The following is a 14,318-nucleotide window of genomic DNA, read 5'->3' as shown; positions in this document are numbered from 1 at the left end:
CCACTGTTGTATAGGTGGTCTATTGTTTACTACTACATCATCATTGGGTACCTGGCATTACATTCATTTTAGCTAAACTTAACTGGTAAGTTAGGATGTGAGTATTTGAACAACAAGATTCATCTCTAGACTTTGCTTTACATATACAGTACTCTTTTGGGGAAAATATGAATTTAAAGAATTATCTTTGAAATTAAGAACTCTTGCATTTGCCTCCAGTGCCTTTCTTGAACTTTTTATTTCGTATTTTCAATTAAAAATTTGTTGCTCTATTCAAAAACTGGATTCATTTTTAAACACATGGAGCAGTAACCCCATAATGAGTAAGGTATAATAGACCTAACCATGAAACATAGAAAACTTAATCATGTTCTACTTCTGCTTTGTATGTAGTGATCACCAGCAGCTTACAAAACTTATCCAGGAGTCACCAACTGTTGAACTGAAAGAGAACTTGGAGTGTGAATTGGAGGCATTAGTGGGAAGGATGGAAGCAAAAGCCAACCAAATAACTAAAGTTCGAAAATACCAAGCCCAGGTAACTCAGTTTTCCTTCACTCAAGTTTCTAATGATTAAGAAAAAAAAAACAAAAAAACCTTTATTTCAAATATTAAAAATGATGACACAAAGTATATTATAGATAAATATCTATAGGAGATACTTCTTTACTGAAGACATTTTGTTCATTAGGAATTGCTAAGTGGATTAGAGAAGATGCTGTCTTTTAGTCACTTAGCATATTCATCTAAGATACATCTTTCAAATACTGACTATATTTAATATTCTTTATGAATAAGCTTCAACCAGTTCTCAGTTTATCCAAATAAATCTTTTTAAAAAGCACCTGGAAAATTCTATTTCCAAAGGAATAAGTCACACATTAAATACGTGAAATATATTTATGTTACTAATCATTTTATATCAGCCAACAATGTGGTATCTACTAGATGCAGTGGTGACATCACACTGAAGGATTTTCATTCAGAGAGAAACATGATTCATGTATTTAAGAGATTACTGTGGTGACTTAGGAGTAGGGTGATGGGATCAAGGCAGAGAGGCTCAGAGACCAGCTGTAGACATAGCAGAGGTGGTCAGCAAGACGGTAGTTGCAGTTGGGCAGAGGTAAACAGATTTGAGGTATGTTTTGGAAGTAAAAAAAAAATATTGGGGTTACTTGCTGCTGGGTATCATGTAGAAGGAGAGGGAGTTAGCCAGGATGGTGATTTCACTGACTGAAATGGAGAAGTCTGAGAAGTTCTGAGAGCACAACAGGTTTGTTTGGCTGTTGATTGGTAGCCATATGATAGACACAGTGCTAACTGCTTTTAGTATATCATTTAATTTTCACCAAAGGCTTATGAAGTGGATATATTCTCACATTATAGATGAGGATGCTAGGCCACATTTTCTGGGAAGTATGCATATATCCTCAGTGAAATTAAATAACCTGCTCAAGTCCCAGCTCACTGGGAAAGGGCAGAGCTGGGAGGAAACGGGCCTTTTCAACTCTAAAACTTGGGCTTTTTTTTTTTTTTTCCCCAAAGTTAATGTATGAAAAAAAAAATACCAGCAAATTATTCCTGTAGGAGTAAGGAGTAACCATCTAATTTGTTACTTAAACTAATTGGCCTTATTCTTTCTTTTTTTTTTACACTTTGAAAAATACATTTTAATCCAAAAGTTTTTGTATGTTAGCATTTAGAAAGTATTCAGTGTTATTCACAATCAATTTTAGTATTTTGTGAATAGAGAGATAATTATGTACATGGAGCTACCTACAGTTGTTTCTTTCCAACTCACAAACCATAACTGCGTAGACAAAGGGTAAGAGTTAAAGCTTGCTGCAGCTCAAAATCATTACGATCAACTTAGATTCTGCAGATTTTCCCAGAGTTGAAAAATGCTGGTTAAATCAGGAAAGAGGAGGACGCAAATGAGTGTACCCCGCTCCTCCTCCATTTTGCGTGGTGCTCCCTTACTTAACTGGCAAAGACCTGCACCTGAATTCTAGATAATTTCATATACAACGGGCCTCTTATTATGGGTCCATAGCAGATGGTTTAGGGTAGACATTTTAAAGATAAAAATGCTAATGGCCTATCAATGACTTTCATCACTGCCCTATCTTCGTTTTAATGGTAGTCAAGAAACTATCAAGCAGGATACCTGATCAGAACATGTTTCCTCTGTGGCTTTGGTGAAGCTGACTATCTGCAGTATAAAATCTTATGGTTTGATTGGAAGCTTCATTTTGGCTAGAAACAGTAAAGAGCAGCGCTATTAAGTTCAATGGAATGGTTCTGAATGCCTGTTTGCTACACAAAGATTAGATGAAAGTTTTTTCTTCTTTTTTTTTTGAGACAGAGTCTTGCTCTATCACCCAGTGAGGAGTGCAGTGGTGCAATCTCGGCTTACTGCAGTCTACATCTCGAGTTCAAGCAATTCTTCCACCTCAGCCACCCAACTGGCTGGGATTACAGGCACACACCACAACACCCAGCTAATTTTTGTATTTTTAATAGAGGCAGGGTTTCACAATGTTGGCCAGGTTGGTCCGGAATTCCTGACCTCAAGTGATCCACCCACCTAGGCCTCCCAAAGTGCTGGGATAACAGGTGTGAGCCACTGCACCCGACATAGATGAAAGTTTTAAAAAGTCTAATAAAATCAGCCACTTTTCTTATGGTTAAAGCACTAAAAAGCTGTCACAACATTTTTGAGATGAGAATATAAGGCTTGTGTGGCTTTATGATAGATACTGTTAGTCATTTTATTTGATTAAGCCTTTGGTCAGTCATCTATACCTTAATATTTTGTTCTTAAAGAAAAATACAACCCATTTTATGAGTTTCTAGAAATAAATAATGGAGGAAAAATAGATACTACCTGTTCCTAGTGGTCTCTCTGGAAATTACAGCTTTTGCCTGGGAAGATACACATATAGAATGTAATTTAACTTCAAAATATATTTCATCCTATTCTATCCCTTTTATTTTATTTATTTGTTAATTTATTTTGAGACAGAGTCTTGCTCTGTCGCCCAGGCTGGAGTGCAGTGGCACAATCTCGGCTTACTACAACCTCTGCCTCCCGGGTTCAAGCAGTTCTCTTTCTTGGAACAGCAACATGCCAGCAGCAGTTTGGCTAAAGTAAAAATAAAGCTCACCTATTTTAAATTATTCTAAAAATAATGGAACAAAATTAAAATTCTTTTCATAGTATTAATACATTACCATTACATCTCTTCATCTGGAACTTGCTTCTTTGCCTGCTCAGGCTAGTTTCTAGAATGCCTTTCTCCTCTTCCCCAGTTTGTGAAAATCCTTCCTGTTCTTCATTCCCATGTCTGATTTTTTGCCTCCTCCATGAGTCCTTCCTTCAGCTTTCCTTGTTTCTCACTCACCCTGTTCTGTACTTTGGCAACATTGCCTTAATTTACGACAACTAGAATTGATCTGTTTACTCATGTTTACTTGTTTGTATATTATATATATATTTAAGCTTATATTTATTTATATTAATGTTTAAGTGTTAAATGACTAGTGCAGATTTTGAAGTCTTAAAAACCTAAAATGTATTATTTCAGTTTCACCTAGCATGAGTTACCAAAAGAAGGTACCCTTTTGTCCTTTTTGTTGTCAGGAAAAAAAAATAATTAAATTATCCTTTTCCTTCCTGCCTTGGTTATTTGATATAGCTGGAGAAACAGAAGTTAGAGAAGCAGAAGAAGGAGTTAAAAGCTACCAAAAAGACTCTTGATGAAGAAGGAAACAGCAGCAGCCGTTCTGGAATCACAGGGACCACAAATAAGAAAGATTTTATCAAACTGAGACCTGGAGAAAAACGCAGAAAAAACCTTCAGTTACTGAAGGACATGCAAACCATACAGAATTCATTACAAAGCAGTAGTTTGTCTTGGGATTACTGACTTATAACCAGGTCATAAATTTTATTCAGATAATCCGTACCTCATCAATCAGATGTTAACAATTTACTTCCCAGGTCTCATACTAACTTATGTTCGAATTAATTTATAGCAGGTGTTTAAGGGACCCAGGCCTCATTACACAGGCTTTTTGTGTATGCAGCATGACTCAGTGTTAAAGCGTTTAAACAGAAACCAGGGGAGTTGAGAAAACCTGAGAAACCACACATTATATTGTTTTGTTGAGATGAATTTGCTGTACTGATATATTGCACTTTGTAAACAAATTACCAGTTTTTACTTGTGGGTGTGATTTTTTAAAAATAGTTATGTATAATTAAAATTAGGTTTAAATTTTCAAAATATGAGACTATGCCATAGGCAGTGCTTACTTGAAAAGTCTCATTTTTAAACCTTTCTCTGGCATGAAGTGCCCACTTCCCCTTTCCAAAGCAACCATTAAACATACTTTTTGTTTCTATTATTGGTGGAGTTTTACTATATTTAAAAATTTATATATAACAGGATTTTAATTTTGCTTTTTGGCATTTTTTATCAATATTAAGTGGACTTGCTTTTTAATCTATTGTTAATTTTTTAAAAACAAGCAATTTTAAGTTACATCTGTAAAAATTATAAAAGGATTTTTTGAAAGTATAAACAAATCATCAGCAAAATAATTGAGATTTTGGAATAAAGTGAGTGGGAGAGAGAAAGGGGTATGCTGTGAGCATACACCTTCACAGTTCTTAAATAATACCTGTTCTGTAATCATGATATTCACTCAAGGCATAGTGGTTTTTAATCTCAAAACTCAGAGAACCCTTTGAATTATTTGCTTTTACAGGTATATAGTATGAGTGAAATATGAACTGTGCACTTAATTGTTACCCTGTTCATATAATTTCAACTAGATCAAGATGTTAACCTTTTATAAATTTGAAGTCAATAAAGCACGTTTTTTAAGGAAGCACTGAAAATTTCCTTAACAGCCTGTTAATAAGGGCTTTGTGATAAGCTCTGAAAAAATACATTTCTAAATAGGATACCAAGGTACTGATGACGACGAGAAAAAACTAGTACTTAGTTGCCATTCTCATGCTTACATAGAAACAGAGCCGAGGAATATTAGATTTCCTCATGATATAAGGTAATCCAAGACTGCGAATCAACATGTTAGCCACATATTAGAGGAATTCCTTTTATATGCCTCCCCTGTGATTGAGTTAAAATTCTTAGATTATATCCAGACATCCAGCATGAATTGTCATGGCTTCCTGGGTACCAGGCATGTCAAGCTTTTCTATGGTAACAGGTTTTAATTTAGGATCCTTAAATAGATTTTGGGGTATTATTTGTGATTCTCCTGAAATAGTAAACTTGGGTTTGTTTGTCCAGTTTTCTAATGAGTAGGTTTGTAACTTGATTGAATTAACCATGAGCCCATAGCCACAAGCAAAGTGAGAAGCAGTGCTCTGGTGACATGATAAATAGATTTGTTAACCACCGTTTCAACTATTAAAAACTGCTGTTCTCTCCTTGTTTGAATTTCAGGTCACTAAACTGTATAACCGTCATTTGAATTGTAGTGGCTCTGAGTCCTCATTAGAAGGGTGACTGAATGATGCTAAAGCCTACCCTGTTTCTCAACTAGGATTCAAACTGATGTAACTACTCCAGTTTTTTGTACTCTCAGGTGAGAAGTGAAAACAAAATACTGCTTCAGTTTTCTTATCTGCACGTTTACAGTCGAGGAATGTCATCCATCCACTTAGGTTGTAACAGAGCTTTATTGCAGTTCATTTCAAATAAGAAAAGTATGTTTACAGACTTGGGGTTGACATGTGAATTATTCATTCCAATACAGTATGGTGAACTGCAGTGGTAGTAGCCATATACACAATGCTGTGGGGACACAGAGGAAGGTGGGGATGTCAGAGAAGGCAGTCATGAATTGGGTAACTTCCCAGAGGAAGAAATGCCTAAACTCTACAAAATAGGCAGTAGTCTCAAGCGAGAACAGTTGTTCTAGGTGCACAAGATAGATTGAACAAAAGTGGGAAAGTAGGAATCTGCAGATTACATGAGGCAATTGTGAACAGCAAAATAGCACTGGTACATAAAAGTTGAGGTATGCAGACACTAGGTCGAAGGGGGCTAAGGAGCTTCAATTTAATCATACTGGTCTCTGAATTTTGTAACCCTAATGATAAAGGGAAAAAAATTACACCAGCACAACCAATAGACATACAAAGTTATGAAACACGTAACTGTCAATTCAAATATTTAAAGTTTTGTTTGTGTAAATATGTAAAATTGCTAGTATTCCCCCTTCCACACATACCAGTGGTATGTCTTAAAGGCTCAAGTGCATGTACTCCATATTGGGGACTTCTGCAAAAGGTGAGGGGAACCACTGGAAGGTTCTCAACAGAGAAGTGATAGGGTTGTACTTACATTTCCCTGGCTTTTGATAGGAATTTGAAGTGGATGCAAGTATATTAAAACTACAAGATTTAAATTCTTGATCTCTTCAGCCATTCTACATTCTTTTATGTGGTGTCAGACTAAGATAATAAGGGTTTAATGAGGAAAATGGCAGATGGGTTTGTGAAATGTTTGGAGTAGAAAACTTAATTTTAATACTGATTTGCTAACCCTTAAATGCCTTGTTAAAAAGCTTCTATTTCACACAATTACCAAATAAATCATTCTAGTACCAATTTTGCTAAATTGGATAGAAACTAGTTCCTCATTGCAAGACCAAGATGGAGGGTAAGGTTCAGACTCCCTGTATAGTGAATCAGTCAGTGAAAAAACGCTGTATATTTTAATTGTTGGAATTGATGTTGGTTAAGGAAAAATGGGTACAAATTGAACATTTTCATTTGGGGTACATATTTCTCCAGTAATTTCCAAATATTTCTGGGGGAAAAAAGAAAAGGCAACTTTGGACACAAACAAAATTTAAAAGTCAGTTGAAATTTCTTTTAATTAAAAGACCAAGGGACAAGAAGCTCCTTTGTTACAGTACATTACATATGGCTCTTACATAGAGTAAACTAGACATCAGAGTCAAATGTTTCTACCAGCACCGAACTCTTACTTCTAGCAGGTGAACAGTGAAGCAAGATTTCTTTTACTGGCTTTGAGATTGTAGGACATCTTTTACATGCAGTATGTTCTTTGGTAGACTTAATCATTCAGTGGAATTACAGAATTTGCAAAGGAAAAAAATGTAATATAAAATTTGAGCATAGTACATCTCACCATAAGCTGTTTATACAGACTTGAGAAAAAAAAATGTCAGTCCTAGTAAGATTTTTAAATACTTCTTAAAAACTTGCCCGTTTGCTTCTGTGTGTGTTTAGACACACACAACAAGTGAAATAAAGTGGAGTAAATCATTAATTTTTAAAATACCTTCCATGATGTTTCTGGTAACTGGGCTAATATGAAGGGCATGGAATTCTCTAAACTCCTGGATGGCTACTTTCTCCCCTTTGTCTTCTCCCATGTATATCTATAAGGCCTCCCATTCTGTATACTTTCTAATACACCTTAAGTATGTAAATAATGACAGCAGTAATTTTCAACTATGACTATGCCATAACAACAGTCTGCCTTTTATTATATGAAGAATATGGAAGTTTAAAAAAAATTGGTCAAGGTAAATCAATTACTGCAAAAAAAAGGGAAAACCTAGAATGGAGAAAGCAATACCAAATGATTTTGATCTGTCATGGTATCAAGGCCCAATATCTGTGATGCCACAGAATTTCAGTGTTGGTTTGAAAACTGTTTCTCTGCATAGTGACCAGAGTGTATTTCTAAAATGGTTTTATTTTAATATTACCAGATGGCAAGATTTATATAACAGTATTTTCCTTTTAATAATGGAAACTTGTTCCCACTGTGGATCCAGGACTGAAGTATTTTAATATTCTCTGGATACTTAAAAGATTAGTGTCATAATCATGTAATTACATATGGAGTTATTTCACTTAAGCCACCTGCACTGTTACAGTTCTAAACTCATCCTAGAGAGATTTAAAATAAATAAAGTGACTGAACTTTCTCTCATAGATGATGGGTTCTAAATTTGGAAGACTTTCTACTCAGAGCTGCCAGTGTAATCAAGAGTGTGTAGCAATGATGCCCCTGATTATACAATCCTTTATACAACAGTTTGGACTGGAGTGACACACTGTGCAGGAGAGCTGGCTCTCTCTGAGGATGAGGTTGATCGGTTGGAAATCTCTCTCTGTAGTTCCTCTACTTTTTTCTGAAGCTCTGCTCGTTTAGCAAGAAGTTCTTTATATCTGTTGTGAATAGGTTCCTGTAAGAGCAAAACAGAATCATTCAACTAGGCAATCCTGCCCAAAGCCAAGGTCAGATCATTCCCTAAATGTTGCAGTGTATGCTTTTTCTGCTGTTGGAACCAGGGGCACCTTTCCAACCCATTAGTGAAGTTAAATACAGAGACTTTGGACACCACTACTCTTTTCACTGCCTTTCCCAGTGCCCCTCAGTACTTCCAGAGAATACCTACTGTGCAGATGCTCCTGAAACTGGTACTTTACCAAATACAACAAATATTTAAGACAATTAAAAAACAGTAGTCAGGGATTCTATCAATTAGTTGTAGGTTTTTAGCCTTGAACAGTTTAAGTAGTTAATATTCCATAACATATTCAGAGTACACCAGAACTTTGTTCAGCTTTTAACTTTACTAAAGCTTTCTTCAGCTTATTAAAACAAGTCCCCTAGAGGTTATCCAGACAGAGGAGGGAAGATGCAAAAAAACAGATAAGTGATTTGTCCAACGGCATACAAGCAGTCCTAAGAACCAGGTATACTGATTATCCTGTCCCAGTGTAGTACATTTTCTACTATACCATTGTACCTACCGGTGGGTAAAGTTTTAAATATGCACAGATAAGCTTTCTAGCTGCTTTTAACAAAACAAAGTTGCACTACGTGGATGAAAACTCCCATTGTATATTGTACAGTACATACCTGTGGCTTCATCCGTGGATTCCACCTTATGTAATATCCCACCCAGAGCTCTAGGTGGCGCATGCTGGCTACTGGATAAAGGACATGATTGGAATAGCTCCCATAGAGAGGATTAGTGAAGTCTTCCAGCTGGCTATTTATGTAAGACCACAGTGACACAGTCCTTTTAGGAAGATTCTGTAGGCAGGAAAAATAGGTAAAGATTCTCTACCACATAAGCCATTTACACTTTAGATGAACTTTGTAAAGAAGTATTTTGTAGTCATTAAAATCTCTTTAGAGGAAAGGGGACTTCAGTGATAAACCAACTTATATAAAATCAGAGGGTACTGGAAAACATTCTTCAGTTCCTCAAAGACATAACATATGAGCCAGCAATTCCACTCCTGTACATATCCAACAAAACTGAAAACATATGTCTATACAAAAACTTTGTTACAGATGTTCAAAGCAGCACCAGTCTTAATAGCCAACAAGTGAGAGCAACTCAAAAGTCAATCCAACTGATGAATGGATAAGTAGAATATATCTACACAATGGAATATTATTCAGCCATAAAAAGAATACATGCTATAAAATGTATGAACTTTGGAAACATTAAAGGAGCAAGGTTTACACATTAAATGATTACACAAGGTTTACATATTAAATGATTCCATTTATGTGAAATGTCCAGAGGCAAATCCAGAGACAAAAACATTAGTGTTTGGCAGGCATGAATGGGGAGTGACTATTAACAGGTTTTCTGAGATGATGAAATTTTCTAAAATGAAAATGTGGCAATGGCTGTACAACTCAGATACACTAAAAACCAGTAACTATGAAACTCACTATGAAAGTAAATTTCATGGTATGCAGATTATTGGTTTAAAAAGTTCTTTTTTAAATCACCACTGATTTCTATCCAAAGCTCTCAAAAACAATCTTTGGAACTTAGTTATGCTATTTCTAATGAACATTCCTTAAGTTATTGAGTGACTGCTATGCATAGAAATATTGCATGCTAGACACTGAAGACATAAGGTGAATTTAAAATTTTAATACCTGCCTTTAAGGAAGTCTAGGAAACACTACATAGCAGTTCTTGTGGTATTCTGTATGGCTTATTTAACAATCTTCATCATTTTACAAAAGTAGACATTAACTTCCCCAAGTGAACTGACAAAGTAAGTGACAGATCCAAGACTTGAACCTAGCAGCTAGGCTTCAGTGCAAGCACTTATTCCTACTATGCTTTACAAAATAAAACATAAACTACTTTATGACCACATTTTTAAAAATAAAAGTTGATGCAGAGGGAGACACCAATCAAGATGAATAAGATGTTGATACATGGGACAGACAAGTTTTCAGAAGTAAAACTTGAAACGTAACTCTTAGACCATTTCTTCTTAATACCAACCCCACTTAACAGTGATACCTATGAGGAAAAAAGGGATAATGAAAAACTTTAACTTTCTACATATTATCTTTTCAGTGTTTGAATTTTTTTACAGTATTACTTGACAAGTTAAATTCAAAAGCTTAACCTAAAATGTCTCATAAGTTTAGAATATACTTGGAAATTTGAACTGCCTATTCACTCAAATGTACATTTTCTGCTCAATTTTTATGCACCTGCTTTGAAGGATTTCCATTCTACACAGAAAAATTGGTATACTGGTGCTCCTTAGATTTCACATTCTTCAGTTCTCTTTAGCAGAAACTACTTCCCACCCATAAACTCATAGCAGACAGTTAACTAGCACCTTCAGCCTTGTGACAAAGATACTTCAGAATAGATCAGGTCCAGATATCTGGAAGGAAGCAATCAGTATTATAGCATATAAGATGAAGTGTGACCCAAAAGAATGACTTCAGTTGAAATCTATCACAGAGTACATTCTTTTAAGGAAAAGTATATAGTGGAGATAGTATGGGGAGAGTCATGGTTCATATTTTACCTCTTTTCCTCTCTGTTGTTCACTATTACAAAGGAATGTTCCGAATAAGCAGCTGTATAGGTGATCCAAAATGGTAATGAGAAAATACTCATTGAATTCAAATGCGGTAGGAAACTGCAAATTGAACATCACAAACATAAATTTAGACACTCTGTAAGCATATTCATTCCTGTCATGGGTACATCCTTTAAGTTAAACATTCAAATCTACCTTATTCCAAACCATTAGGGCATTATCTGTATGGTTTTCTTTTCAAAAATTGCTTTATTACTTTTCTGACCATGTTGTTTCTGTATATGCTGTATCTGCCAACCCTACACTTGCAGGCTGAATTTTGACTTAGGCAATTCTAGGCATTCTCTGCCAAAAATGACCACAAACATTAAGACTCTAAATTTTCAACAACATAGTTGATTTTCTTTTTTAAGGATTACCAAAAAAAAAAAAAAATGCCAATAATGTTCTCCAGAAAATGTCAGCAATACCGTAAAGTAAACATTTAAGTAAGGCAGATAATTTACAAGTCAACCAGCCTATTACATATTTAGGTTGGTGCAAAAGTAATTGCAGCTTTTGCCACTGAAAGGGCAATTACTTTTGCACCGACCTAAACTTTTCCCGGACCACCCATCCCATCAAACCAGAGTTCCTTGTAAGCTACTATTTTGGCTGCATCTAACAAAAAGAAAATTCACTCTCTAACCCAAGCCAGGGACTTGACTGGATGTTAGTTTTACACAAGTAACACAATTTTGGGGGACTAATCAAATGAAAAATTACAAACCCCTGAAAGTCAGAAGGTTTAGTTTAATCCATCTTATCTAATATTTCAGAATTATTTGGAAGCTTCCATGTAAGATTCTACCAATTGTAGGGCTGTGTGTGATAAATTCTATAAATACTTGGATTGCAGACTATGAAAATACACATTGCTTCCAAATTTTTATTTCTTAGAAAGATCCCTTCCTTTATAGTGGAGGAAAACAGTATGAACAGCATGTAAATGGAATAAGGATGAAAAGAGCTTTGCCTTGAAGTTTCCTAAAATTTAGCAAGTATACACAGGGTAACATGACAGATTTCTTAAACAAGAAAGGGCACTTAATTAGGCCTTGAATAATTTTTGTGGCTGTGAAGCTGAATGAAACAGATGATCAAGCAGAAGATGATCAAGCATTGCCACAACAAAAAGCCAATTGTAAGAAACTTTGTCGAATCCCATTTATTCCTTTAAAAAATAAGTCCCATCTCCTGTATTTGTTCATACTCTTAACAGCCTTATTATTAGCCAAATATGCATGCATCCTGAATCATTAAATAGCAATCTCAAGGATCTAAGCCTGCGATTAATTTTTCATCTTCTTGGCAAAACTATTAGCTCAGTTATGAGAAGACAGCTTAATCAGTAGGCATTTCCTCACAAAGAAACTAAAATAGCAGGGCATTAACTGCAGCTATTGCTTTTAAAATTATAAGCAGAAGAGAACTATTTTGTTTACATGCTTAAAATCTAAAAGGCCCTTCAACAAGTGCTTCCTGATTTCAGGACTGAGGTGACAGATGAGGATGGAAATAGGAAGAGAGGTATGGAATCTGGCTATCATAACATAATTGGTTCTGTTTTGACAAATGTGCTATTCAAGTCTCTGTACTAGTATTCAAGTATTTATAAAACTGATGATTGCTAACACACATTATGACAAGTTAATATGCTTTATGTTCCGGAAGAAAATATACAGAAAAACATAGGTGTATAAAATACAGATGGCTATAAAGTATTTTAGGTTCTATCAAAAATACAGATTTAAACTGATTTTCTTTGATGGCTATAAAGTATTTTAGGTTCTATCAAAAATACAGATTTAAACTGATTTTCTTTGATTTAGTGCCAGGCTCCAAATTAAACTGCTTTTAAATATAGAGCATATAAAAAGTTAAAAAAATTAAAATTACTAAGGAAGAAATGTATTAGAATGTATTCTCCCATCCAAGTGCTAACAACGCCCAACCTTGCTTTGCTTCCAAAATCAGATGAGATGGACACATTCAGCGTGATTGGCTGTAGATTATCATATACTCTTCTTTGCAAGAGTAAACTGGTAACTGGTAAATGTGCGTTTTTTTTAGTAAATGTGGTTTTTTTTCTAACACATCAGAACTAATATATTCAAGCACATTATTTCCTTCAAGGTACTCACCTTGGAAAGCAGTACACACAACCATCGACAAAATACCAGGTTTCAAAGTGCTTTCCTACTCCTTTGATGGCGAAGTTAATTTTTGCCAATAGTCAAAGGTTATTTAAAACTGAACATGGTAATAGTCAAAAGTGAGGTCCTAGGGTTTTGGGTCATATATTCAAAAAGGATTGGGAGAGACTTATGTAGTTGAAATACTGTCTCAAAGGCAATTCCAAAGGAAAAGTCAAACATAATACATCGAAAGTATTAAACATCGTTAAACTAAGTATATAGCACCTTTCCTTCCTCCTACCACACAACACACCAAAGGTTTGATAAAACAAAACTGAATTGCACACACATTTTCAGTATACATGCTGAAATACTAGTCTCATATTGTAGTCATATCTACGAAATGCTTCATTTAACCCAACATGTTTCTAAATAATTCACCCAAGTAGAAATGCTTATGGAGGCAGGGGACTATTAAGTATAGAATTGATTATTATTTCCCCTGATGATTACCATTAATTTTCTTTTATTTAAATAAATAGCATTTTACTGAAGCTAAAAATATGTTCCTAAATAAATATGATCCAAAGCCAAGTAGAGCCAGCACTTGCTCTACTTTAAATTCATGTGGCAATCGAAGTAAAAACAATTCAGACTTCCAGCTGTTTTGGGGTCTAATAAACCCTTGGATAAATAATGAACTTACTTCCTAATATAAGCTGCATTCAACTGGGTTTTGAGATCATTTTTCTCGAGTTAGTATTAAATCATATTTTTAAGCCAGTGACCCTTTGCCTCATTAATAAAGTGATCCCATCATAAACGAGGTGTTTTCTGTCTCCTCTGTTCTTTCCAAAATATTAAATTCATTTATATTAATATTTCAAGTTAATTATTAGAAGTTCTAAAAATCATAATAGTTCTCTCCATGCTAAAAAAAAATTTTAAGAACTAAATGTAATATGCGCCTACCTTGTTACACTTTCTAAATATTTTTCCCTTAAAAATTTTCAGAAGGAACAGATTGCGATGAAACAAAATAACAGTTAAAGTTACTTAAAAGATTTTGTTTTGCTTGTGTTATCTAGCTTATTTTTCTTCACTCTCAGCAATACAAAAATGGCTACTAGAAAACTTCTCAGGAGTTACTATCAATGCTACTCATTGAAATGCTAATAGAATCAAATTGTCAAGTGTTTAATAATACCCCCAAATAACAACCTTTAACCTGACTC

At 34.8% G+C, this 14,318-nt stretch overlaps 2 protein-coding genes and 1 long non-coding RNA gene across 8 annotated transcripts in view; 2 read left to right on the top strand and 1 right to left on the bottom strand.

The window, feature by feature from the left end:
* CEP57 (centrosomal protein 57) overlaps positions 1 to 4,413 on the top strand; it is a 41,037-nt gene extending 36,624 nt beyond the window's left edge. For both annotated transcript variants that reach the window (XM_032295719.1, XM_032295718.1), the window contains exons 10-11: positions 394 to 538; positions 3,702 to 4,413. In XM_032295719.1, coding sequence (XP_032151610.1) covers positions 394 to 538; positions 3,702 to 3,932 — 376 coding nt within the window. In that variant the 3' untranslated portion in view covers positions 3,933 to 4,413. The remainder of the gene's footprint in view (positions 1 to 393; positions 539 to 3,701) is intronic.
* Positions 4,414 to 4,593: 180 nt separating this feature from the next.
* LOC116563161 lies at positions 4,594 to 14,310 on the top strand. The gene is made up of 3 exons (XR_004274251.1): positions 4,594 to 5,625; positions 9,390 to 12,675; positions 12,734 to 14,310. It is a non-coding gene; the product is annotated as an uncharacterized LOC116563161 (long non-coding RNA).
* MTMR2 (myotubularin related protein 2) overlaps positions 5,705 to 14,318 on the bottom strand; it is a 90,045-nt gene continuing 81,431 nt past the window's right edge. For all 5 annotated transcript variants that reach the window (XM_032295712.1, XM_032295713.1, XM_032295716.1 and 2 more), the window contains 3 exons: positions 10,892 to 11,005; positions 8,949 to 9,125; positions 5,705 to 8,268 (listed from right to left, as the gene is read on the bottom strand). In XM_032295712.1, coding sequence (XP_032151603.1) covers positions 8,107 to 8,268; positions 8,949 to 9,125; positions 10,892 to 11,005 — 453 coding nt within the window. In that variant the 3' untranslated portion in view covers positions 5,705 to 8,106. The remainder of the gene's footprint in view (positions 8,269 to 8,948; positions 9,126 to 10,891; positions 11,006 to 14,318) is intronic.

Source organism: Sapajus apella, unplaced genomic scaffold (assembly GCF_009761245.1).
Source record: "Sapajus apella isolate SASKATOON/1434 unplaced genomic scaffold, GSC_monkey_1.0 scaffold34, whole genome shotgun sequence".
NCBI classification, from domain to species: domain Eukaryota; kingdom Metazoa; phylum Chordata; class Mammalia; order Primates; family Cebidae; genus Sapajus; species Sapajus apella.
The sequence above is the reverse complement of the archived record's forward strand: the minus strand, read 5'-3'. Positions and strand labels throughout refer to the sequence as shown.